Genomic DNA, 25,981 nt, shown 5'->3' with positions numbered 1-25,981 from the left:
TCACCAATTTTCCTAAAAACTCTTTCTGTAGAAATAGAGGCAAAAAAGAAATAAAGCTTAAAAATCATACTGTTAGCAGTTTTTCAACCCAGAGAGATATCTCAAGAAGGTTCATGAATAGAATCGGCTCACTCATTTGCATCCCATCCTCTTTTCCTCTCTTGTACATCCTCAGGTGTGCTGTATGTGCCCCTTTAAATATCGCCAAATTCAGATCTTATAGGTGTTCTTTACTACTTAATGCACATTGAAGAATAAAGCAAACATGTGGAAAACCCTGTAGAATAGAGCAGAATTTTTATTTCTTTCCCTTTCTCTCTAAGTGGAGAAAGCAGGCATGAATCCCAAGTAGGGTAGTGCAGGGCTTTGACATTTACAAGGATTGCTTTCAAAGGAGAATTCTTTGCTAAGAATAAATATCTGCCCTGATTGAAGCAGCTTTAGGTGCTAGGCCCTCTGTGATTCAGCACTTCATTCATCTGAGCCTCAATCACAGCACTTATCACATATCACATTGCATTCAGGATTACACAGCTGCCTCTCCTGCCAGACCGTTATATGCAGGTGGTAGCTTGTTTATCTGTGTTCTCAAAGTGTGGCTCAAGGCCTGGAATGTCTTATATCCTCATCATTGCACTAGTTCAATCTTAAAAGCATTTTATGGGGCCAGGCATGGTGGCTCACACATGGAATCCCAATACTTTGGGAGGCTGAGTCAGAAGGATCACTTGAGACCCAGGAGTTCAAGACCAGCCTGGGCAACATAGCACAATCCTGTCTCTAGAAAAAAAAAAAAATTAAATTAGCCAGATGTGGTGGCATGCACCTATCCTTTGAGCTACTTGGGAGACTGAGGTGGGAAGATCACTTGAGCCCAGGAGGTTGAGGCTGCAGTGAGCCATGATTGTGCCACTACACTTTAGCTTGGGTGACAGAGCAAGACCCTGTCCAAAAAAATTTTATGGATACCAAGACACTTCATAGAAATATGAGAATCCGTTGCTTTCATATTATTTGTGTCTCCATTTAAGTCAAGATTTCTTTTGGAGAAACATGAAGACAAGCAGACAGGGGACAGTTTATGAGATGGTACTCAAACATATAAAGCCATGGTTGTAAAACCACGAGATCTATTCTACAAGCTACATAGGAAATTTAGTTACACTTCAAGTATGGAGAAATCGTCCAGGGCCTCAGTGGCCTCCTGGCTGTGCGAGATGACTCAAGAGCCATTCATTAGCTTTTGCGTGTCACCCAATACCCTTTGTAGGTTTGTCATCTGCCATCCTCCATTCGTGACTACACATTAGAATTGACGAGGGCATTCTGAAAAAAACCTCCCAATGCCCCAAATCATTGTCCCCCACCCCCCATTAATTAACGCTGAATCTCTCTGGAGGTGGGATCCAGTATATATATATATATGCTTTTAAAGCTGCCTGTATTATTCCAAGGTAATGCCAAGACTGAGAGCGAAAGCCTCAGCTAGAACTCAGAGTAATTAGTTCAGCAGTGTCCTTCCAACTCTATCTAACAGTACTTATTTTCAGAATTTTGACTGTCAGAACATGGTATGCAAAATCTGCAGTGCACAAGGCATGTGCTATGCTCTAGGACTCTCAGTGTAAAACTCCTTTCACCTACAAAACATCTTCACTACGCGGACCACTGTGGTTTGCCATAAAAGCACTCAATTCACAGAAGATTCCTTCAATCCAGAGTCTCACATATCACCCATCACATACGCACCTTGTAGTGCCATCAGTTGCTCAGCAGTACTCCCTAGCTAACCTTACTCCTTCTCCTGCAGCTCACAGCAGGTGACCAGATTAGACCTCAAAGAAGACTCATTAGTTTTATCAGATAAACGTAAGATGTATTCATTTTTCAGTAAATATTTATCGAACACCTACTTATGTGCCCATCTGGCTTGAGTTGTGGGGTGATGAAATGAGTAAGACCCTGCCATTTCTTAGAGCCAGAACTCTAGTGGAGAAAGTCATGCTCACATGGCTTCTCTGATAGACCCAGCATGACATTTTTTTTAATTTTATTTTATTTTAAGTTCCAGGTTACATCTGCAGGATGGGCAGGTTTATTACATAAGTAAATGTGTGCCATGGTGGTTTCCTGTACCTATCAACCCATCACCTAGGTATTAAGCCCCACATGGATTAGCTATTTATCCTCATGCTCTCCCTCTCCCTGCCCCCTTAACAGGCCCCAGTATGCATTGTTCCCACTGCTGTGTCCATGTGTTCTCATTCTTCTGCTCCCACTTATAAGTAAGAACACAGCGTGACATTTTTAACAGGTATCCTAAAAGAAGTACTACATAAAAAAGGTAAAAGTTGCCATTATTAATATACTTAGTCTTCAGACAATTGGATAAAGAATATATGCTTTTATTTAGTAGTGTTAGATAAATAAATGGGAAAAATAAACCTTGCTTTTATTAATCTATATCTAATTTTGACATGATTCTTGAAAAGGTCTATTGCTTCATCTGGGATTTGATGGACAAATGTGGTCTTTTAAAAATGCTGAGCCACGTGAAATTAGAGTTTCCGCCAACTCATGAAAAATAGTGGTTTCATGTCATCTGGATGCTTAGCCCATGCCTTTCAGAACAATTCAGTCCCTTTCTACCCTTGAAAAAAAATCGCATCATCCTGAATGACACTGACACTCCCACCTCTGAATTTAAAAGGGAAACAGAGGTGTTTTACTAGAAGATTTAAAGTCATGCAAAACCAGGGCTTGTCCTCTGGTGAGTTCTGTCTCCTAAAGACCTTTTCACATCTCCCCTCTCCTCATGTTTCTCACAACCCTCCCCATCCTCTCAGCAGGCAACCTGAAATCCTCCTTCCCATTGCCAACAGGGCATGCCAAGCAGGGACCTTGGCCCTGCGGGCAGCTGCGGTGGGGGCACCATCTCCCTTCTCTGTTGCCTATCCCTCCTCTTGGTCTTGCATCTTATCCCTCTCACCTTCCAGGAAAGTCTCAAGGTCACTTCTTGCTCATTCAATCTCTGTCTTTACTGACATTTGTAAACACTCCTGTTTTCTAAACCCCTCCCTGACTGTCCTGCCATCTTCTTTTCCATCACAGGTAAACTTGAGAAAGTGAGCTACATTCAGGGCTTCCATTGCCTGCCCTTCCTCACTACACACTCACCGTCTCCCCGTTTCAAGCTGTTCTCTACCTGGCAGTCACAGTACACTTTTAGAGGCACAGATCTTACCAGGTCATCTCTGTGAAACCTTTAAGTGCTTCACGTGGCTTTGGGATGAAGATCCAAACACTGATGTGGCCACCATGACCTGCATGGCCTATGTTCCCAAGTCACCTCACCAGAGCTGCTTTTCGTCTATGCAGCCCTGCCATACTGCCTGTCATTTAGGCCTTCAGACACACCCTTTCTCCCAGGACCAGTCTGCAAGGTGCTTGCTATGCCCTGCATGTTCTCCCACTCCATACACCTGTTGGCTGATTCTTCACTGCCTCTGTCCGTCTTTCCTGATGAACAGTTTCACTGTGCTGTAGACCATCCCATCAAAGCACTTAATCTATCTCTAATTTTATATATATATTTATATAAGTATTTGATTAATGAATTTCCCACATGGAACTCTATGCTTATCAGAGTGGGATGGGGGCAGGTTTAGCTTTGCTCATCAGTGTACCCTTAATACCTGGGCTGAAGCCAGGCACCTACTGGTGCTCATGGACTATTTGCTGGATGAATGAATAAATTCTGGATGCAGCCATGCCAAGCCACACAGCTAGTAATTTGCAGGTCCAGGAACTGACCTCACATCTCTCAGACTTTAGTCTATTGTTCTGTCGTTGACTCCATATTGCCTGCAAAGAAGGTATGGGAAGAAAGTTGGGGTTGGCAGCAATGCTGCACCAGGAATCAGTATGAGAAGAAAAAAGCAATGGGTCAAAAATGTTAGCATTATTGTGGGACCTCATGAGCCCTAAACCTATTTTCAAGGTTAACAATTCAAGTGTGTAAGAGTGGTCTGTCAGTTCGGTGGCACAGTGCATCGGTGTTCACTGAAGACCTTTGATAATCATATTCATTCTCTTCTCCCATCTCTACCCTGCCAGGAGGAAGCCTTTTTGAGTCAAACCTGGAGAATGAAGGAAACATTTCTGGCAGTGATTCAACATTTTATAGGCAGTCAGAAGGTAAAGTTGCTTAAAAGTTTACAGCTACTGGAAGTTAGAGGAATAGAAACACCTACAGGTATAGGTACTGCCAGGAATCCCCAGCTGCATTGTTACCCCAGATGCAACTATCTACTACTATGTGTGAGTCTCCCTAGGTCACTTACTACTGCCAGTGTGTGAATCCATCATCAAAATGGGTGAGTATATCCAAAGTGTGGCCAAGAGAACAGCATTCATTACCCAACCATGGATACTTTACAGTCAACTAGTAAATATTCTTCTGGAGTTGGAACATATCAATCCACTCACTTGTGCATCTCATATTAAAATATTCCTGTAAAGAATGTATCATTTACTGATTAACTTCTACTTTTTATACCAATATAATTGTCCTCTTAGAACCGTGGTTAAAAGCAAAACAAACTTCTAATTTCAAATAAAACTTTATCCATCACTTCAGTTCTTTCTCTGAAGTACTGGACATTGATAATCAGTGCTCCCTGAATTGTCTTCCTCTTGCAACCACCACAGCTCATCTGCACCCTCTATTCTCTCTTTGGGAGCTATGATAATTTTATGCATCAACGTGACTGGGCTAAGGGATGCCCAGATAGCTGGTGAACGCTTTTTTCTGGGTGTGTCTGTGAAGATATTTCTGGAAGAAAATAGCATTTGAATCATAGACTGAGAAAAGAAGATCCACCCTCATCAGTGTGAGCAGGTGTCATCCAATCCATCGAAAGCCCAGATAGAACAAAAAGGCAGAGGAGGGGTGAATTTATTCTCCCTCTTGTGGAGCTGGGACATCCATCTTCACTTGTCCTCACACATCAGAGCTTCTGATTCTTGGGTCTTCAGACTCACGACTTAAACCAGCAGATCCCCCATTCCTCAGGCCTTCACACTTGGACTGAATTATACCACTGCTCTTACGGATCTCCAGCTTGCACACAGCATATCATGGAACTTCTCGGCCTTCTTCATTACATGAGCCAATTCCCATAATAGATCTCCTATTTTATATCTATGTATATCCTATTGGTTCTGTTTCTCTAAAGAACCCTAATACAGGTGCCTTCTCATGAAAAGTGTGTCCTGTATTATTTTTACTACCTGCAGCTCTTCCATAGGTTACCACACACCATTGTATGACCTCAAGTGCACCTCCATTTGCTGCTGAGCCAGAAATGCCCAGCCTTGATTTCATCCCAGAGTTCTAGACTCAGATTTCTAATGCTTGGTCATTAGCACCTGAAGAGTCTATAGAATTCTTAACCCCAGCTTGTCCTAGTCAAGCTCTTTAGGCACTTAGGTCCACCAGCAAGAGATATGTTTCCTTCAGTCTCTCACCTCATTTCTTCCCAGCTACCTAAGTACCTGTCGGTCTGTTTTCAATCTTACCCTTCTATTTCCATTCCGTAGCCCATATCCTGCATACCTCTCTGCTTGAAACTCTCCAGTGTTAGTGTTAATTTCAGTGACCATCTGTATCAGCAAGGTTCTGCAATACACTAAATATATGTCTGTACATGCACATACACACACAGATTCCTTTTAAGGAATTGGCTCATGCAGTTGCAGGGGACAGGGTTGCAGGGGACTGGCAAGCCCAATACATACAGGGTAGGCCAGCAGGTTGAAAACTCAGGCAAGAGTTGGTGCTTTGGTCTTCAGGCTGAATTTCTCCTCTAGAAAACTTCAGTTTTTGCTCTTAAGGCCTTTCAGTGGATTGAATGAGACACACCCACATTGTGGGGCAACCCTTACATGAAGTCAACTGATTGTAGATGTTAACCGCATCTAATGAATATATTCACGGTATACCTGGACTAGTGTTTGATTAAATAACTGGGTACTACAGCCTAGCTGTGTTGACACTTTGACCATCCTACCATCTTGCTGGTCTTCTGAACCTTGGCCACTTTGCCTTCTTAATCTTCCTCCACACCCTTGCCAGCCTTTCTCTCCGAAACACTGACCTGAGACTTCACTTTTTACCCAGTGTACCACATCACTTTCATCCAAGAATTATAATCACAGTATCCAAAGCCTTTCTAGTTACAGCTCCAGGTGCCTGCCTCCCAGGGGTCCATGGAACTTGGTGACTGTCTCTATCACGTGGATAGTTACACATGCCTCTTAGTGGTTACTTTTGTGTTTAGTCTTCCAGTAGCTCAGAAGGCACATGAGAGCATAGACTCAGCTTGTCCACCAGGTTATCACTGGGGCCATCACAGAGCCTACCACACAAAAGGCACTCTGAGTCAATGAAAATTTGTAGACCTTTTCTTCGAAAAATACATTGGTGGCTATCTTGAAGAAGAGAGAAGGGAGGGAGATACAGTGTCTGCTGCCAGGGAGCTCTTAGTGTGATGACAGCTTAGATCGTGTAGACTCTAGTTATCAAAACATTGGAAAGACTGTGTGTTCAGTCAGCCACCTGGTGGTGTGCAGAACCTGGGCTGGGGTGCCCTACGTGGCTCTATCATGACTGTCATAGCTGGCTTGTGACATACTCATCAGCTAGCTAGATCACTTTGACCTTAAGTGGGTTGTTTAGAGACTTTATCATGTTTGCCAAATGATATTTTCTGTCTACATCTGTGTCCTTAAGGGTCTAAGAAGCTTGAATTATTTTTTTAATTTAGTGAGTAATTAATGAATTGATGTATTCACACCCTGTTTCATTCCACAGAGCATTTTCAACAGCTTACAAGAGATCTGCATGTGTTAAATAATATGAATAGGAGATTATAAATGGCAACAGGAGGTTAAAATTAGGGAAAAAGAGACCCAGGCACCCAACCTTCACTGACCTACATTCTTGCACATGATGTGACTTGGGCTTCTGGGGCAAACTAAGAGTAGGATGATAGAAATTATCATAAGTAAGAAGCTAAAATCTAGGATCTCAAGGGAAACAGAACTTTTCCCAGCACTTAGCTCCAAAAAGAACTTTGTCACCTGGGGAAGTCCTTTACTTTCTCCCATTTGTTGCTATGTCTTAAAAAAAATAATGTTCACTAAAAATATGATAGTACTATATTTTTTAATCATGTTAGCTTTTATTCATCTCAACTTTGTGGTTAAAATCAGGGCTTTGGATTCAAAGGAATGGAATCCAAATTCAAAATCAAATTTGGAATCCAACTGGATTCAAAACTTGGCCTTCTTACTATCTTGCTGTGTAACCTTGGGTGAGTTATTTAACCACTCTGTGCTTCAAATTTACCAACTGTAAAACAGCACCTATATGGCATCTACTTACCACTGGATTTTTGTCAGAATTAACTGTGACCATGTATATGAAACTCTTGCCCAGGGCCTGCCATGTGGCTGAGTTCTGTGAGGTTGGCCAGTGTTGTTAATATTGGTTGATAGTCTAAAAAAATTATACATAGGGTAAATATTTGCTTTAAGTCATATGCACAGCCCAATTAATATATTTAATAATATTTTCCCCATAATCACAATAATACCTTATTTTTGCAAAATAATGCATAATCTTTATCTGAGAAAGTGGATGAAGAACTATTATTTCTTTACATTAAGCTCTTTTGTTCAGTCATCTTGAAGCCATTCTGTATGCTTAGACCAGTGCTTCATGTTAGCATACAACAATGAAGATGATCAATTCTTGCTCTCTGAAAATGACCTCTGGGAAAGGCCAGGGGCACGTAGCCTTTCTAGCTGATGAAAGAAAGACCAGAACCTGGGACAGACCTCCAGCAAAGGGCAGGGCTGAAGGGATCTGAGAAGATTTGTTAGAGGAGTAATTTTGGGGCCAAGCCTTGGGGTCCATGGGAACCAGCTCAGTTATGGAGCAGGAGACTAGGAGGGAGGGGAATGAGATCACAAGTCTGAAAGAATCAAATGGTTGTTGCATCTGAGGCACGGGATGTGAATGACGCGTAGAAGGCAGTAGTGATGCAGGTGGCAAAGGTCAGCACTTTGTGTGCCACGGTAGGCAGCTTAGAGCTTATCCTGGAGCCCCTGAAGAGTTTCAGCAGAAGAGCTTGAACCATCCTTTGACTCATCATTCCCTTTTAGAAATGCTCTTTGTTCTATTTCCTCTCTAGGACATAGTGTAATGGACACCTTGGCTGTGGCCCTCCGGGTGGCTGAAGAGGCCATTGAGGAAGCGATTTCCAAAGCAGAAGCATATGGGGACAGCCTGGTAGGGCCCCTCCTGCTCCTCTCTGCCTGGGGAGGTGTGGGTCGGGGTCCTGGCTGCCAGGAGAAAGTGCAGGTTGTCAGGAAATCAATGTCCCAGCAGCTCTGACTAGAGCAGGGCCCGACCTCCCTCTGCTTTTGTGGTCGAGACTCTCCTGGGAAAGTGACTGATTGCCAAGTCACCCCTAACCCAACCACAACACACAGCCTTTTTCTTCCCTCTGCAGGACAAGCAGAATGAGGCCAGTTACCTGCGGGACCACAAGGAGGAGCTAACTGAGGAGCTGGCCACGACAATCCTGCAGAAGGTAGGTGGCCCCGGCAGCGGCAGGTGAAACAGGCGGAGTGTCTCTAGCACTGCACCTTCTGTGCCTTCTCACTTTAGCCTTTTGTGCCTTGGGGACCCACACAAAGGGAATGCATCACACTGCTTTGCAGTCTCTCCTGCTAGCTCCATGCCCTACACTATTCCTTGCATAGTGTACTTGTCAATTACTGCTGAGAAACCAGCCACCCCAAAACTCTGGCTTTTGAAAAGGATCTTTCTGTCTTCCACAGCCAATTCTCCAACACCAACTAAGAAGTGAAATTCCATTCTGATACTAACTTCTTCCTGGATTTAGTGCAGACCCCACAAGTGAAGGGCTTAGTCCCACAACACTGCCCCCACTTCAGACACTAGCCACAAGTTTCACATATCCCCAAGTCACCACACTTTTCCCTAGCCTGCTACAAATTCGGGAGTTTCCACGACCCTGGACCCTCAATTCAATGATTTGCTAGAACTCACAGAACTCAGGAAAGTGCTTTACTTATCATTACCAGTTTAATATAAAGAGTACAGGTGCACAGCCACATGAAGAGACGCTCAGGGCAGTAGGGTCTGGGGACCAGGTGTACAGAGCTCCCACGCCCTCTCTGTGAACGCCACTCCCACAACACATCTATGTATGCACCAACCAGGAAGCTTTCTGTGCCTTGTTGCTTCCGAGATTTTAGCCAGGTTTCACTATCTAGGCATGACTGATTAAATGAGTGATTACCTGACTGAACACACTCTCTAGTCTTTCTGCTCCCAGCCATCTAATCATGTACTGTAGTTGGTTTTTCTGGCAACCAGCCCCCATCCTAAAGTTATCTAAGGGCCTCCCCTTGAATCACCTTGTCAGTGTAACAAAGATACTCCTATCACTCAAATAATTCCAAGGGTTTTTGAAACTCTGCCAGGAACTGGGGACAAAGACCAAATACAGATGCTCCTGAACTTACAGTGGATGGGATTAAGTCCAGATAGTAACCCCATCCTAAGTTGAAAGTATCATAAGTCAAAATGCATTTAATACACCTAAACTACTCTTAATATATCATAGCTTAGCCTAGCCTATCATAAACGTACTCAGAACTTGCATTAGCCTATACCTGGGCAGAATCATCAAACCCAAAGTATATTTTATAATACTGTTTAACAACTAATATAATTTATGGAATGCTGTACTGAATACACACCGCTTTCCCAGCCCTTAAGTCAAAGACTATCTGAATATATGTTTTGTTGCACCACAATTTCTTTCTCGCTCATACCTCTGTAGTGGCTGCATTTCTGGCTGTGGGTTAGGACAAAGTCAGCTGCAGCGTGTTCATTCTGGGGCCCAACTGAAGTCACATCAGCTGCACGTGGCCATGACAGGAGCACAAGCCAGCAAGATGAAGCGCACACTGCCTATTAAGGCTGAGGCTTAGCCCTGGCATAGGGTCATGACTCCGTCCTCACATGTCATTGACCAGAGCAAGTCACACATCAAGCCCAAAGCCAAGGACAGGGAAGCAGATTCTCCCTATACTGGGAGGGTCTACAGAGTCACTCGACAAAGTGCCGTATGCAGGAAGTGTTGAAAAACTTCAGTCTTCCCTTTTGGTCACAATAACTCACATCCCTTCCATATGTCAAGTAGACTCACCACACCCTAAGACCCTCATGTCTCATCCAATCACGGTTCAAAGTACATTTGATGCAGTTTCAGCTCCTTTTTAGCCAGAGATCTGTAAACAAAGCAAACAAATGATCTCCCCCCATATACCCCCATACAATGTTGGAAGAGAGACAGGGAGACAGCACTGGCCCCACCTCCCTGCAGAGGAAAGAATGGGAGGGACTGGGGGGGTCACTGGTCCTCAGCAATTCTGAAATCCTGCTGGGCAATGTGGCTGGGTCCCCACACATAGCACCTCAGTTCATTGTTCTCCGGGCTCTCAGCCTTCCTTTTATCTGCCTGTCTGGCCTAAAGGAACATTGAAGAATGGTGGCTTAGCACAGTTCTTGGCTGCTTCCTAGGAACTGAATGGGAACTTGAGAGCCCAGAGGCCCTGGTACAGATGGACTCACTAGATCCAAATGGTTGTGCAGACGAGCTGGATCTGGAGCCATTCTTGATGACTCTTTGTGTCTACCCCCTTGATAGGGCTTCCAGACGCCTCCTAAAGTCAGGACTTACAGCCAGAGGTTCCGGGTTTGAGATTCAGCGCCATCATTTATGAGCTGTGTGGCCGTAACTGATAACTTAGTCTCTTTGAGGCTGTTTCCTCATCTATAAAATGGAAAGAATTATAGTATGTACCCTCTAGAATTAAGTGAGGTGAAGCATACACAATACCTAACATGAGGTCTGACACATGCTAGGCACTCAATAAATAGAAGAAACTGTTAACATCATGAAAGGATTGTTTGTAAACTGTGAAATGCTTAGAATGCTCAAGGCTATCGTTGTGCTGGTTTCTCATAAAGCAGGTCTGAAACAGCCTGGTGTTCTGTTGAAATTAATCTTGTAAGTGGCTGAAAAAATTCCAAAGATGGTCCCAGTTACTCCACATAGCATCAGGAGGCCTCTCCAATAACTTGCCCCTTTTTCGTCCTCTGCTCCCCAGATTATACGAAAACAGAAGAGCAAAAGTGAGCAGCAAGTGGAAGAGGAGCCAGGATGGCCACATCCCCAGAGTTGCAGCACAAAGGTGGCAGATGAGGGGACCTCAGCATCCCCTGGAGGCCACCGTGCTCCCACTGCCCTCTGGGTGAGTCCCCAAGAACTACTGGCCTACCCTCCACACGTGCAGGTCTGGAGCACACATTTAACCCTCTGTCATTGAGTCAGGTAGCCACTGGCCAGGGTAAAAATTTCAAAAGGATGGGGAGAGAAATTAAGAGAGAAAGTGAGTGTGAGTGGGGGGCCAGGAAGGGTAAGAGAGGAGAGAAAAACACAGTCTATTGATGATTACAGAGGTAAGTTTTACACAGACCAATTTAGGAAAAATACAAATGCTGATAGGCTTCATTTTTTTATTCACTCTGAAAAGAATTGTACTAAGTCCAGTGGGGAAGTAGCTTTGTAAAGATCAGGTGTATTCTTATCACCTAGATTGCTTGCTTTACTGAAACTGAAAAGTGGCAGGAAGAAAATTGCCACTGCTGTTTCAGCCACCAAAATGGTCACATCTGGACAGTCAGGAAGTCACAGTGTAGAGCCAACCTTTCTGTCTGTAAGCTTGAGTCACAGAGCTCAGTGGTCTTCCCATGGCCCAAGGGTTTGGTGCTGTTCCTGTCTGCAGTAGAGTTTGCTGAGCCTGTAACATTCTTTGTTATTGGTTTGATTAAGCCCAGTTGAGGATGTGCAAAGTGCTGGGGAAGGAGCTGGGTGGGGCAGGTTCCACAAGAAACCGAGGGACTGGCCAGTAGGGCTCTGGTTCTGCTTCATATAGGTGCCCACAGTCTGAGACAGGGCAGCACACAGGTGCACTTCAAAACTAGAAAGTCAGCCATGGGAAAGGCAAGACCAGGGGCTTACTGCATCCCCACTAGGGGTCTAGTGGCATTCATCCCTGCATGAGCAGATTAAAACAAGGGTGTGCAAACCAGCACATAGTAGACTTGCAGTCCACAAGGGATAAGCATAGGTCACCTACATAAACTCCCTCGTCCTCACCAACCGCCAGATGCACAGGGTTACAAAGAGTATCTTTATGGCTTCATCAGAGATTAAACTTCATTGATTTATCGGCGGAAGCTTTCCTTGTCAACATGCTGTCAGCTTGTTTTACTGCTGCTGTCATGCATGCACTCAGCACCAAGGAGGACAAAACAAGTAGAAGACTCCATGCCCACCCTCCAGAGCTTTATAATCTGGTTAGCAAGGCAGGAGGGGACACAGGTAAGGCTGGTAAAAAAAAAAAAAAGAGGTAATGGGAGACAGTTCGTAACTGGGTGCTGAGTTGAAAGATTGAGAATGAAAATGGATTTGGAATTCAGATAAGGGAGAGGCCTTTCCAGCAGGAAGTGGAAAAGGATCCTACTGGATGGAGCAGGGGAGCAAAAGTCTTTCAAAGAGCCTGTCACTCAGACTGGTCACAAAATCAGAGCTGCAGTTCCTGGGCTCACGCTGCAGGCATGACATCACCTTGCATTTGGGGTCTTTCTGAAGTATCTTCTGCAAACTCAAAGTGTCAAGTCTTGGGGACCTCCAGAAAATAGAAATCCCCACAGCATCTAGACTCAACCATGAGTCAGTGAGTCAGAGGCAAAAACAGAGAGCTTGGGCTCTGTCTCTGCCACACCTGGAATAGGATTCTGGACTTGCCCTTGACTACTAGGTATGTGACCTTGAACAACAGTTTAGTTTCCTGTCCGTAACATGGAGATAATAAGGCCTTCCCTAAAGTATGGCTCTGAAGATTCCTTGTGTGGCCAATACAGTCTTTATTGAGCTTCCCCTATGTGCAAGGGACTGTGCTAGGTGCTTGTATCAGTTTGTTCTCACGCTGCTAATTAAGACAAACCCAAGACTGGGTAATTTATAAAGGAAAGAGGTTTGACTGATGGTTCCACATGGCTGGGGAGGCCACACAATCATGGTGGAAAGTGAAGGAGGAGCAAAGTCATATCTTACATGGCGTCAGGCAAGAGAGCGTGTGCAGGGGAACTCCCCTTTATAGAACCATCAGATCTCATGAGATTTATTCACTACCAAGAGAACAGCATGGGAAAGATCTGCCCCCGTGAATCAGTTATCTTCCACCAGGCCCCTCCTACAACATGAGGGAATTATGGGAGCCACAATTCAAGATGAGATTTGGGTGGGGACACAGCCAGACCATATCAGTGCTACAGAGACAGTGGTCTCTGCAGATACAGCAGACTCCACCATCTAATGGTGAAACATGCCATAAACAAGTAAATAACAACAAATGCAGGGGTACACATTTCAGTAATTGTCACCAAGAGGATGGAGAGGAGGGAGTGCTGGGGACAGGTAGATGCTTGGTTATGGAGCTGTCAGGGAAAACCATTTTTAGGAGATGACGTGAAACCAAGACCTGAAAGATGAGCGATCTGGAGCAGTAAGAGGAAGGGCACTTCTACAGGGGGAATGGCAGGCCTGGAGGCTCCGAGCAGGAAGGAACTTGGCATGTTCAAGAAATAGAATAGTGGTTATGTGGCTAGAAAATCGGCTGAGGGGCACAGTGGCAACAGTGGCAGGTGACTAAATGAGATGCAGACATAGTTATTGCTCTATTATTACCGTATTTCAATGTTTTGAAATAAGGGTCACTGTATCCTCAAGGATAGAGTGGGTTATGAGTTATGAGCTGTACTTTACTGTGTGTTGGTCAGCTAGGCTCCAGGCCCAGAGAGCAGAGCTGTTGCCATGTCACGTACCCGCCTGCTCCAGTTCCCCGGCCACCTGCTGCCATCAGCCCAACCCCACTATGGGTTCTCACTAGTGCCCTCTCCCCTTCCTTCCCACACACAGCCAGATGGCATTAGCTTGCTTCTCTTCCAAGACCTCAGCTCACCCACTAGAACATTTCTGTCTACTCACTGCATCTTGGGGCTTTCTCATTCTTCCTTTATCAGAAGCTGAAAACTCTTTCTCTGCCCCTGTCTCATTTCCCGTTGCACTAAAGAGACCTCACTTTCCAGAAACAGACCTTTCCTGATTTTTCCTATTTGCATCAGCTGACTGCAGCTCTGCATAGTAACTAAAATTCTCATGTAAATCCCGTGAACAGAGAGGCCTGGGGGTTGGGGGTGGGTCATCATAGAAAGCTTGAGTAGTCATGTTAATAATGGAGTGAGTGATGGTCAGACATGTAATAACACAGGACCAATACCTCTTCTTTACATAAATTTTATATGCAAAGGGCTTTCACACATTGTTTCCTTAGCCCCACATGAGAGCACCCTGCATTATCCCCATTTTACAAAGGAGTAAACTGAGTCCAAGCTACCCCAAACCACTGGAACTAAGTGGATGCTGGACTGAAATGAAGGTCTCCTGGTTCTGAGCATTTCCTGCACTCTGTTGTCTCCTGTTCCCTTGGGAAGCTCCAGCAATGGAATGCCTGCTTCCCCACCAGAGGGTCGCTGGATCTCCTTGTTGTGCATATGGTGAAAGCTGGAAATAGTGTCTCTCCCACCTCCTAGAGACCAGAGACGCTCTGTGTGTCATTAGAGATGTGGGACAGTGGGGTCTTGTACCGTAAGCCAAAACGGTGGGCACAGCAGTGATGACAGCCAATAGTGTTCCCGTCCCAGCAGCAGGACAGCACCGGCTGAAAGCAGCTGCATGTAAACAATATGAACCTTCCCAAGGGGCATCTCCCGCTTACCACATCATCTCACTAGAACGAATTCATTCCACCCAGGACACAGGCATGGCCACAGGCTGTTTTCACTGAGGAAGACAGAAGCACAAGCCAGAGTCTCATGGGATTTCCCTTTGGTTTACTAAAGCAAATACCTCTCAGGATTTTATTTGTTTTGTCAGGAAAAAATCTGCCTTGCCAAACACCTGCCTCCTGCACAGCGTAACTCATGGCTATGCTTTGACATCAATGTAAAGAGAACTTCAGCATTTCTTACTTTTTTTGAAGCAAATAGTGAAATATGATTCATTTCTAGATTATTATATAAAAATAGGGCCTAATGGAAGCCCTTCCCTGAATGTAACATATATCATATATTTTGAATTTTCGAAAAGCAGCACTTCACAAGGTACGTCCACCTTCCTCCAGCTTGAATCCACCTTTGTGGGAACAAGGTGGAAGAGAACCATGCGGCCGTAGTTTGGGAAAGCCGCATCAAGGATGCTGACACATACCCTTGGGGGAGCACCTCTCCTGGCATATAAGTGTAACCACCCAGATCATACCCCTGGCAGGGGTGCAGGCACCTTACAGGAGGAACAAGGTCATCAGCTGGCTCTTTGTCACTGCAGCCTTCACGTTTATCTTAGACATTTGATCAAGGAGGTCCCCTCCTGCCCTCTCCCTTTGAGTTCACACCATCCCAGGATTTTCAATACGTAAACAACATACTTTTGTCAACAATATTAGGAAGGAAGAAGTATATGTTCTGTCTTCCCCCAGTTTATACTTACACTCTTTGCTTGGGGGAGCTGCCCCAAGCAGAGAAGCCTGAATCTGAGAATAAAGAAAACTCTGTTATGCATCCAGCTAGGTCCCTGACACAACTTGTCCCTTTGAGAAGCCACTATTTATGATTGTCAGTGGTCACGTGTGTTCTGGATTTTCCACAGCTCAGCACTGGGTGTGTAGTAGGCATCCTGCAGTACAGGTCCATGGCCAATTGATGGCAGAACAAGTCAGTTAGTGGGGCTTTAATCGAGGCTAGACTTGAACCTTTCCCTTCAAGCTTCCAGGATACCTGTGAAGGAGGAAGAGTGTATTGATTAAGTTCCCAGCAAAAACACTGGGATCAATACCCTTGTAAATGACCATTTTTAGCTCCTGACATGGTTTAAAGACAAGCCCTGTGATTAGAGCTTTTTAAAAATGTTATCGAGATGGAGAACTTGCACCATCCCAGCTGTGGTAATAAGAATGCATTGAGTCTTGATTAGTTGGCTCGTTTAGAGAGGCCTATACCAAGTCCTAGCCTAAACACCACGAATGCTTGAAATGGTGAAATAGTTACTCATCTGTCCCCATTGGGCTTCAGCCATCTACATTTAACAGGGCAAGCTAAGGTCAACCACAGAGCCCACACCAGCCAGCCCGGGAAGATGAGCCACAGACACCCCAACAGCAATGACAGGAAATATCCTTCTCTTCATCCCGTCCTCCATTTATCCTTGTCTCTGTCCTGCTGCCCTCCTTTCCCACCCTCAGACTCCCATTGGGTGTGGTTCCCCGTGTTTTGCCCCCCGATGGCACTGGCCTGACTTCCTTTGGGCAGGAACCCTCTCACCAGCACCATAGCAGGGCCAGCCTGGTGCCCCCCCTAGGTGTGACACATATGGTAGACAGGGTCAGCTTTCTCAAATGCTGCATAATTGTGGCTGGGCACACTCATGTAGGCAAAGCCATGGCTTCACCTGGCCCAAATGCCCTGTGATAAAAAAGCCTAGGCCAGGACAGTGAACCCAAATTTCAGACCACTGGTCTAGGTCTTAAGTCCAAAAGTTAATTTCAGGTACAAAAGTTAGGACCCAAAAGGGATTGACCCTGGCCAAAGCCACTATGTGGCACACCTCTAGGAACCCCCATTCATATGGAATACAATGCTGGGAGTGCCCCTGGAGATGTGCAGCTGCTGCTGAGGTGAGGACTGTGGGGAACAACCATTGGTTGAGGACCATGCATTGTGTTTGCAAATCACATGTGACTTCTTTTACTCCTGATCACAACATAAGGACAGGAGTAATTATTAAAATTATTACCCTAATTTTATAGGGGAGGAAACTGAGGCTAAAGCATTAACATAACTTGCCTAAAATCATACAGGTAGTGATCAGTGGGGTCAGAATTTGAATATCTTGTTCCTGCTCCAAAACTGTTGATCAAGCTTCTTCCTATGTAAAATGAGATCAGTGATCTCCAAGGTCCCTTTCAGCTGAGAGGTTCTGAGGCTGCACTGTTCAGTATGGCGGCCATAGGTCACAAGTGACTATTTTAATTTAAATTAAATGAAACTAAAACTCTAGTTCTTTGGTCACACTGGCCACATTTCAGGTGCTCAGTAGCACCAGTGCCTGGTGGTGACTATATTGGACAGTGCAGGACATTCTATCATCCATCAAGTTGTATTTGCACAGCACTGGTCTAGGGATTTCGATAAAGAACAAGAGATGAACAAACGGCATAAAAGCAGAATTACAAGGCCAGGTATGGTGACTCATGCCTGTAATACTAGCACTTTTGGAGGCCAAGGTGGGAGGATCGTTTGAGGCTAGGTGTTCGAACCAGCCTGGGCAATACAGTGAGATCCCATCTCTACAAAAAAATAAAAATTAAAAATTAGCTGGGTGTGGTAGCACATGCCTGGGGAGAATGAGATGAGAGGATCCCTTGAGCCCAGGAAGTCTAGGCTGCGGTGAACTATGATTGTGCCACTGTACTCCAGCCTGGACTAACAGAGCAAAACCCTGTCTTAAAAAAAAAGCCAGAAATACACATGGACACTGGCCAGAGCCTGGACACAAACCAATGGGCCGAGTTTCAGTTCTTGGGTACTTCAGAGTACGTAGCTCTCCCACCTTTCCTCAAGGTGTTCTCACCTTGGACATGCATCCGCATCACCTGCCCAAGCCCTGCTTTATAGGTCTTGATGCAAGGTGTCAGGGCTGGAGCCAGGTCTTCCATATTACTAGAAGCTCCTGGGTGATACTGACATGATGCCACGCTTAAGGATGGTACCTTTATAATATTTTGAACAGAATCCTGACCTACAGGCTGTGGAGAGCCCTAAGCCTATGACCTCCTGATAGATCTTCTCCTTTTTCTTCAATTCTCCAATGACCCAGACACCTTTGGCTTAAGAAATAACCATGCAGAATCCCTAAACCCCACCAGCACCACCGCTTAGGCTTGATTGCAATACCCAAACTTAATTCATCTCCATCCAGATGGGATTTCTCATCTCTTCTCTAGAAAGGAGTTTCAGTGTGAATGCTCCCTTTTTAATTTCCTCCCGCATTGTGTGCTCTTTGCCAGTATGGAGGTCAGTGCGACCTGGCTTTCAAAGCCTTAAGATGCAATATCCTAGAAGGTAGCAGTGTGGGTGTTATAATTCATTTCATGCCTCTTTGGGCGCATGCATATAAAAAGCCCTCTCTGTAATAATGTCATGATCTTATTGGTAATAATGATGATGACACCAGGGACCAGACGCTTACTGTATGCCCAGTGACTAAGATGAATCTCTGTTTGGCTTTCTCTGTTATTCTGTCTTTTGTCCCTTCCTGTTTTCTCAGCCTTTGTCTCTCATTTCCTTCCTCACATCCCCTCTCTCTCTTTTGAATGGCCATAGTGTAGAACTAAAGTGTGTTTTTTCGTTGCTATCATTATCGGATTTACTTTAGTACTTATGTCTGACCCTAAAAACACAAAGCAAAGCCGTGTCTCCGTTATGTATGCATGTGACCACTCTTCTTGATTTGCCATCAAATCTTTGACACTAAAAACATTCTCTCCCTGTTTTTTACTGTGGGATCTTTGAGAGCAAAGACTATTTTAAAGCTGCGGTTGGTGCCACAGGGAGCCTGTCCTGTTGGTGATGATGATGATCATAGCAATCATAGCAGCAATCTATGGTTCCAAGGGATGTAAGTAGAAAACGTTGCTGCAGCCCACACAGGAGATGCAGCTACTGCAAAGGAAGGGGTAACAAAAGTAACCGATGATCACACTGGCTGTTTTGCCCAGAGGTTCAGGACCACTTGGTTTAGATGGCAAGTCCTGCTGGGCTTGGGCGCATTAACCACAAGTGCATTGTTCCCAGGCTTGCAGCAAAGGCTATCAGGCACACACCAAGAGAGCATGGAGGAGCATTGATTTGGAATCCGACAGATTCGAGCTAAACACTTGCCTTACCCTTGGCCATTCATATGCTTTGGACAAGTTATTCCACCCTGACTTAGTTTACTGATGTGCACTCAATCAAATTGAGTGAGAGAATAGATATGTCACACCAGCTCAGTGGCAACATTTAATAAATGCTCTTATTAGGCTAATATTTATTGAGTGCTTTCTCTGTGCTATGCATGATACTGATCCCTTAACATGAGGAAGCTGAGGTTTAGAACAGTTGAAGTTTCTCCAAGATCCCACACAGCAAGAGGAGGAGCTGGTATTACCCGCTACCTAATGTATCACCCATAAGTTAGTGCCCAAGGAGTAAAGAGGAAGGGCCTGTCTGAAAGCTCAAATTCTCTAGCTCATCAGTGCAAGGATTGCTGATGTGCTAACATTCCTGAATCCATGGACTCCCCCTGCAGCCCCCTTGCACAGATGTTCAGACACTGTAACTCAGACCAGCCCTTCCAGTCACCACCCCTGCATCTTCTGTGTACCCTAGGATAAGTAAGACAAGCAGAGGTTGTGGGTAGGAAAGAAAAGTGGGCACAGAGGGCTCCGCCAGGGTTATAAGCCAGTGTAATAAGCAAATACATTACTCACCAACTAGTTCAGCCAGAGACTGAAGTAGAACTAGCTGGGGAGTAAAAGCATTGTTGTGGTGCCCTCTGCTGGGCACGTGTTGCTTGTAATGAATTTATGGCAGAACCACGCCTGGGTCTCAGAACTGTCTTTTCCACCCTGGCTGGAGACTGCAGGCCACCAGTGTCTTGGGACCTATTGGAGACAGCGCTGTTGGGCCTTTTGTGATTGTCAGGGTATAGTTTTTTTCTAGTGTGGAACAACGATTTGCCTGAAATAGAGTATTTTTATAGGCTGGCATTCCCTACTCTCTGCTATCGGGACCAGAGAGGGACTTTTCATTTGTTAGTCTTGGCTTTTGTAGGGAAGGAATGGGGGAGAATTTTCATCCCATAAAAAATGGACCCCAGCCACCACATATACACACAAGTCTAAGCCACTGCAAAATTAAATATTAAATATTGTTTTTCCTTTTTAAACTTGTATTCAGTGATTTCCAGTGAGAAGCTTGTAGATGTTTTTTTAAGGCTGTCAGCTTCATAAGGGCCAGCACTGTGTCTCACAGCCTAAAAATTCAGTCACAGACATGCCACCAGGATCACACACAAAAGTCCATCCCTGCCCTCATGGAGTTCACTGTGTGTGGAAGACACAGCAAGTCAGTGCACATCTGTAACAGTGTGGGCAGAGCTGTGTGACCACACAGGAAGGGAGGGCTTGCCAAGCCCCAAGGTACAGCAGTGCCAAGGGTGTGTCCCTCTTGATATGTGGAGGTTTGCCATAAAATGATGTTTTCCTTCATTTTTAATAACTTCACTTGCCAGTTGACCCCCATCCCCAATCTCTGTCCTCTCTGAAAGCTGCTCGTTCTCTGTCCGATATTTAGCAAAATCACAGAATGGCTCTGAAAACAGCCCTGTGAAAACCTTCAATGTTGTCAACCTGCGTCATCCAAATGGCTCTGAACACTCGGGATAGTGTTCGTGCTTGCTGTGCCCTCACAATGAAGGAGGTGACACTGAGCCGAAGCCACTTCACATGTGTGTTGGCTTAGCTCTCCTCCAAGTAAAACATTGCTCTCCAGGATGTAAGTGTGGATGATAGTGAGCTCCTTTTTATTTCTTTCTCTAATTTTCCAATTTTTGTCTAAGAAGTTGGAAAAAACATAGGCACTTTGAAAACCCGTTTTGTAACCATTCACTCAACAGCAAACATCCATGATTTCCAATTCTGTACCAGTGACTGTGCCAGGGGCTACAGATGTCACTGCTAAAACAAATTACCCTCAGTTGCTCCACAGTCTAGTTGGGGGCCCAGCTCAGAAAAGAGATGTTTGCAAGAATGCAGTAAAACGTAAGTGTAGAAGCAGCCCAGGACCCCCAGCCCAGCCTGGAGAAGGGGGCACTTGGTAGATTTCCCACAGGCCATGGCCTGCTTGAATATTTGACAAACAGAGGCTATGGGTAGGAAACCTTATCAACATACAGTGTCTTGAGGAATTGATAAGATGGGGAGAGCTCATCACCACTGGGTTGTATTAACCTATGACCATTGCATCAAAAGGCAGGTCTGGAGGTCCATCATGCTCTATTCTCTATATTTGAAGGGATGGAAGCAGGTTGTTAACACTTGGTTCACAGCTTTGGGGGTTCCATATTTGTTCTGTAAGCCCAGCTTCCTCCTAGATAACCCCAAGGTCTCCTGGGGGAAGTAGAGGTTTCCTATGACTCTTTCTGAATCTTAACTGGTCTGCACCACCATTCTGCAACAGAGTGTACCAGACACCCTGTATGTGAGGGCTCCTGGACCCTAACCTGGCCTGTTACAATGGGGATGCAGGGTTTTGATCCTCCTGAGTCTCTGTCTTTCCTCAGACTGGTTCAGAGTCCTTGGGAGGCAAGCCCACTGAGTGCATCTTCCTCTTCCCAACCCCTCATCTTAAAGCTCAGTGTCGCCACCCATGTATCCTATGCTCATTTCTGCTGTCTTTCTTTGTTATTCTCTCATACCTGTTTTTTTAAGCTACCATTTATCATACAGTTTACTGTGAGTGCAGGGCAAGGCTAAGTTTCCACATCTCTCTAGGAATTCAGTCACTTGGCCAAGGTAGTATAGCCAAGGTGGTCAGGGAGCCCAGGCACAGCTGACCCCGGGGTCCAGCTCCACAGCACCCCACAGCGCTGCCCAAGGTGGCCAGGGAGCCCAGGCACAGCTGACCCCGGGGTCCAGCTCCACAGCACCCCACGGCACTGCCCAAGGTGGCCAGGGAGCCCAGGCACAGCTGACCCCGGGGTCCAGCTCCACAGCACCCCACGGCACTGCCCAAGGTGGCCAGGGAGCCCAGGCACAGCTGACCCCGGGGTCCAGCTCCACAGCACCCCACGGCACTGCCCAAGGTGGCCAGGGAGCCCAGGCACAGCTGACCCCGGGGTCCAGCTCCACAGCACCCCACGGCGCTGTCCAAGGTGGCCAGGGAACCCGGACACAGCTGGCCCAGGGTACAGCTCCACAGCACCCCACGGCCCTGCCCAAGGTGACCAGGGAGCCCTGACACAGCTGTCCTGGGGTCCAGCTCCACAGCACCCCGCGGCCCTGCCCAAGGTGGCCAGGGAACCTAAACACAGCTGACACGGGGTCCAGCTCCACAGCACCCCACGGCGCTGCCCAAGGTGGCCAGGGAACCCGGACACAGCTGGCCCAGGGTACAGCTCCACAGCACCCCACGGCCCTGCCCAAGGTGGCCAGGGAGCCTGGACACAGCTGTCCTGGGGTCCAGCTCCACAGCACCCCGCGGCCCTGCCCAAGGTGGCCAGGGAACCTAGACACAGCTGACACGGGATCCAGCTCCACAGCACCCCACGGCCCTGCCCACAGCTCTTCTCTGAGAGAGCTTGCCTTTGTCTCGTAGTCTAGGTACCTGAGGGAAAGAGAAAGTGAGGAAATGAGCACATTTTGCACTGGGACAGAAGGGAGTGGGGGCTGCTGGTGCTGACATCAGCCAGCAGGTGGAAGCCCACTGCAAAGGGGCCTGAGTTTCAGATCAGACTTTGTTTAACACTGTGATCGTAGATTCTTTTGGTAGCTTTGTGAATATGCCCTTTCCCTTCTAAGATTACCAATGTAAAAAGAACAAAAAAAAACCAGTAAAATATAATTCCTTCATTAAATGTCAAAGGAAAACTTCAGTCTCTTTCTGTTTGATAAAATTCTCTATACAACATTTGAGCTTCACAATACAACATGTATATATATATGATGCATATATATAATGTATATATGTATATAATGCATATATATAATGCAATTCAAATGTGTTCCTGTCAGTCATTTGAATTTCCATTTCTGCCACTTTTTCTTGGGTTAGAGTTTGTTTTTCTTCCTTTAATTCAGGGACTACACGAGAATATGTTGCAGTAGTCCTCTGTTGTGGACAGATCATACCTAGCTCGCTTCTCTATTACAGCATGTACATTGTGCTATAACTGTATCAATGCTGTGGGAACTCTTCAGATTTGGAGGTCTTTGAGGAGAAGATGCTTTCCATTTTGCATGCCCTAGAGCAGCTCGTCACGCACAGTTGGCCCTGAGAAATATTGGCCACAAAAGTAGTGGATAAGAAAGAGCCATATGATAGCTGGCCCCGTAAGATTCTACTACATCTCATTCTTTCTACTAGGCCTGGCTGACTTACAAGGGAATAAACATTTGTGCCATTACATGGCATTATATTCTGATTTGCAGTTTTTAAGGCTCACATGAGAAGAGCCATTACCATTAAACATGTTTTCTCAGACTCTACAGTGTCTGCCCCCAAAAGCTGAAGGCACACCTCCCAGGCACTGTGACTTATGAGCTCATTTCTTCCTCCCTTTTCTTTCCACAGCGGTCCCAGTCTGCCTTCTCAGTCACTGGAGAAGATGCCCTGAAGACCCCTCCAGTGGAGGCTGCATCAAGGCAGCCAAGGGACCAAGGCCAACACCCGAGAGCTGAGTCTGCTCTGCCCAGCTGGAAGAGCGTGGACAGACTGGATGAAACAAGTAACTGTTTTAAGTAGCATCTGGTTGGTCTGTGGGTTTCAGAAGTGTAGTTTGGAGGCTTCTGAGCTATTGCATGGCCACTCAGCTCTTCTTCCCATAAGTCTGAACTGGTGTGTGTCCCTCTGGGCCACCAAGTCATGAGGCCTCCAGCACAACACACAGTGTATATACTGTGATCATGTTCTCTACCCAGGCAGTTTTCTTAGCTGCTTTGGCAAAATGAAGGCCCTTAGGGTGTCATCATATTCTATGGTCTGTGCTGAGACCTATGGGAGGGGGGTGGGGGGCTCCTGGACAAGTATGTTCAAATCACTCCACTGCACACCCCACTTCAGCTGCCTGTTCTCTGTGGCCTAGGAGAATGTCTTATGTAGGCCAGGAACATTAAACCAACTTCTCATGGCATTTCAACTTTCAAAGGAATTTGGGTCCTAGCATAGGTCTGGTTTTATGGATGTCCTTTCTGAAACTGGATAAGTTAGTTAGGGAAGCATATGCACTATAGCAAGTAAACTGAATATGTAAGCGGCTTAATGCAGTTATTTTCTTTTTCATCATACCACAGTGCAGTACAAGTACCCCTGGCCGGTGGGAGGCCTTCAGAGGGCAGGGTACAAGGTTCCCACCTTGTGGCTCTGTCATCCTCCAGGGCCTCTGAGTCTTTTGTGGGCTTATCCACATTCAGACAGCAGATGGAGGAAGGGAGAATTCCAAGACAGGCAGCTGCTTCTTAACCATCTCAGCAGGGAGCGCTCACACCGCTTTCACTCCCAGCCTTTGGACAGGAACTTGTCATATGGCCCCACCTCAATGCAGGAGGCCCTGAGAAATGGCGTCCTGGCTGGGCAGATGCATACCAGTAACACGGCTGGGCCATGAAAGAGTCTTTGGTGGGCAGTTGTCTATCCCTGGCTGAGGGACATCCTGAGGATGGCATTGCTGTTCGCTGGCACCTCTGCTCTTGCTGCTTCCTCCCCATAGAATGTCCTGCCTGTATGTGGGGCAAGTCAGCTGCCTCTTTAGAGACTCTTCAACGTGTATGACATGTGGTCCTTCATAAAGCTGTTGACTCATGTAATCCCTTAAAATGAAGGGGCTCAAATGAACTGAGTCATTTTCCTAAAGTCTCACATCAGAAGATGGGCTGTCACCCATCGCCACAGGTGACAGCCGAGGGCCATGAAACCCCGGTGCTCAGGGGGCCTCTTGGTCTACACAAATGTCAGAGTAAATCTTCCCCCCACCCCTGCAGAGGTCTACTCCTTCTTCCTGTGTCCTGCATACACATACTGTGAAGGGAGGCCAGGCATAGTTGTCTTCACATGAAGAAACCATAAACAGTATTCTCATCCCATGTCATATCAGATCTACACCCCTTTCCTGAACAACAGAAAAGATGAACAGCAGCTTAGGCATCCTAGTAATAAGCTTTTAAAGATTCTATTATTCCTACTCTAAAAGGGAAAAGATTTAACCAACGATTAGAGAAACAAAACCCATTGTTATCACAGTACAAAGTATCAGAAAACATTAAATATCTTTTAACTGTCGTTCTAAAGATTTACCAAAAGAGATTATTTTTATATTAACCTTTTAGTACCTATCAGTAAAAACTGCAGGGCCATGACATTGCAGAAATTCTGCAGCACGTGAATGTTTCTTTCCTTATGTATATGGTGTTTGTTTTGGGGTTTTAAGTGCATTTTTCTTTTCTAGATACGTCTTTCTTTCCTCCCTCCACCTCTCAGTCTATTCATATTCATATTCATTCATTAATTCATATTCTCACTCTCTCTGTCTTCTCCCTCATTTTCTCACTTCTCTTTCCTTCTCTATGGATTGCAAATGCACACAGAGAAGGGACTGTTAGATTCCACAGAGCACATGAGAATACCACATAATAGAACTTCAATACACAATACCTAGCTTTTTAAAATCACTTAAAAACATACAGATTCCATATATAGGCACTATTTTATTTTTTCCTCCAACAGCATTGCTAGACACAGTCATTATTTGGTTTTGCAGATAAGAATATTGATGGACAGTGAAGTGAAGTGACTTGTTCAGGACCCCACAGCCAATGTAGGCAGAGCTGGTCCTCAAATCCAAACATCAAGACTCCAATTTGTAGGCTTTCAACTCTT

The 25,981-nt window shown here is 45.6% G+C and overlaps 1 protein-coding gene across 5 annotated transcripts in view; it reads left to right on the top strand.

The window, feature by feature from the left end:
* Positions 1–25,981, top strand: part of MYRIP (myosin VIIA and Rab interacting protein) — a 398,497-nt gene that overhangs the window by 297,750 nt on the left and 74,766 nt on the right. For all 5 annotated transcript variants that reach the window (XM_064360111.1, XM_012460146.3, XM_012460147.3 and 2 more), the window contains 5 exons: positions 4,117–4,197; positions 8,259–8,356; positions 8,580–8,660; positions 11,275–11,418; positions 23,681–23,834. In XM_064360111.1, coding sequence (XP_064216181.1) covers positions 4,117–4,197; positions 8,259–8,356; positions 8,580–8,660; positions 11,275–11,418; positions 23,681–23,834 — 558 coding nt within the window. The remainder of the gene's footprint in view (positions 1–4,116; positions 4,198–8,258; positions 8,357–8,579; positions 8,661–11,274; positions 11,419–23,680; positions 23,835–25,981) is intronic.

This window comes from Aotus nancymaae, unplaced genomic scaffold, assembly GCF_030222135.1.
Source record: "Aotus nancymaae isolate 86718 unplaced genomic scaffold, 86718_ANA_hifiasm-v0.15.2.pri h1tg000038l, whole genome shotgun sequence".
Classification (NCBI taxonomy): Eukaryota; Metazoa; Chordata; class Mammalia; order Primates; family Aotidae; genus Aotus; species Aotus nancymaae.
Note: the sequence above shows the minus strand (reverse complement) of the source record. Positions and strands in the feature narration are given on the sequence as shown.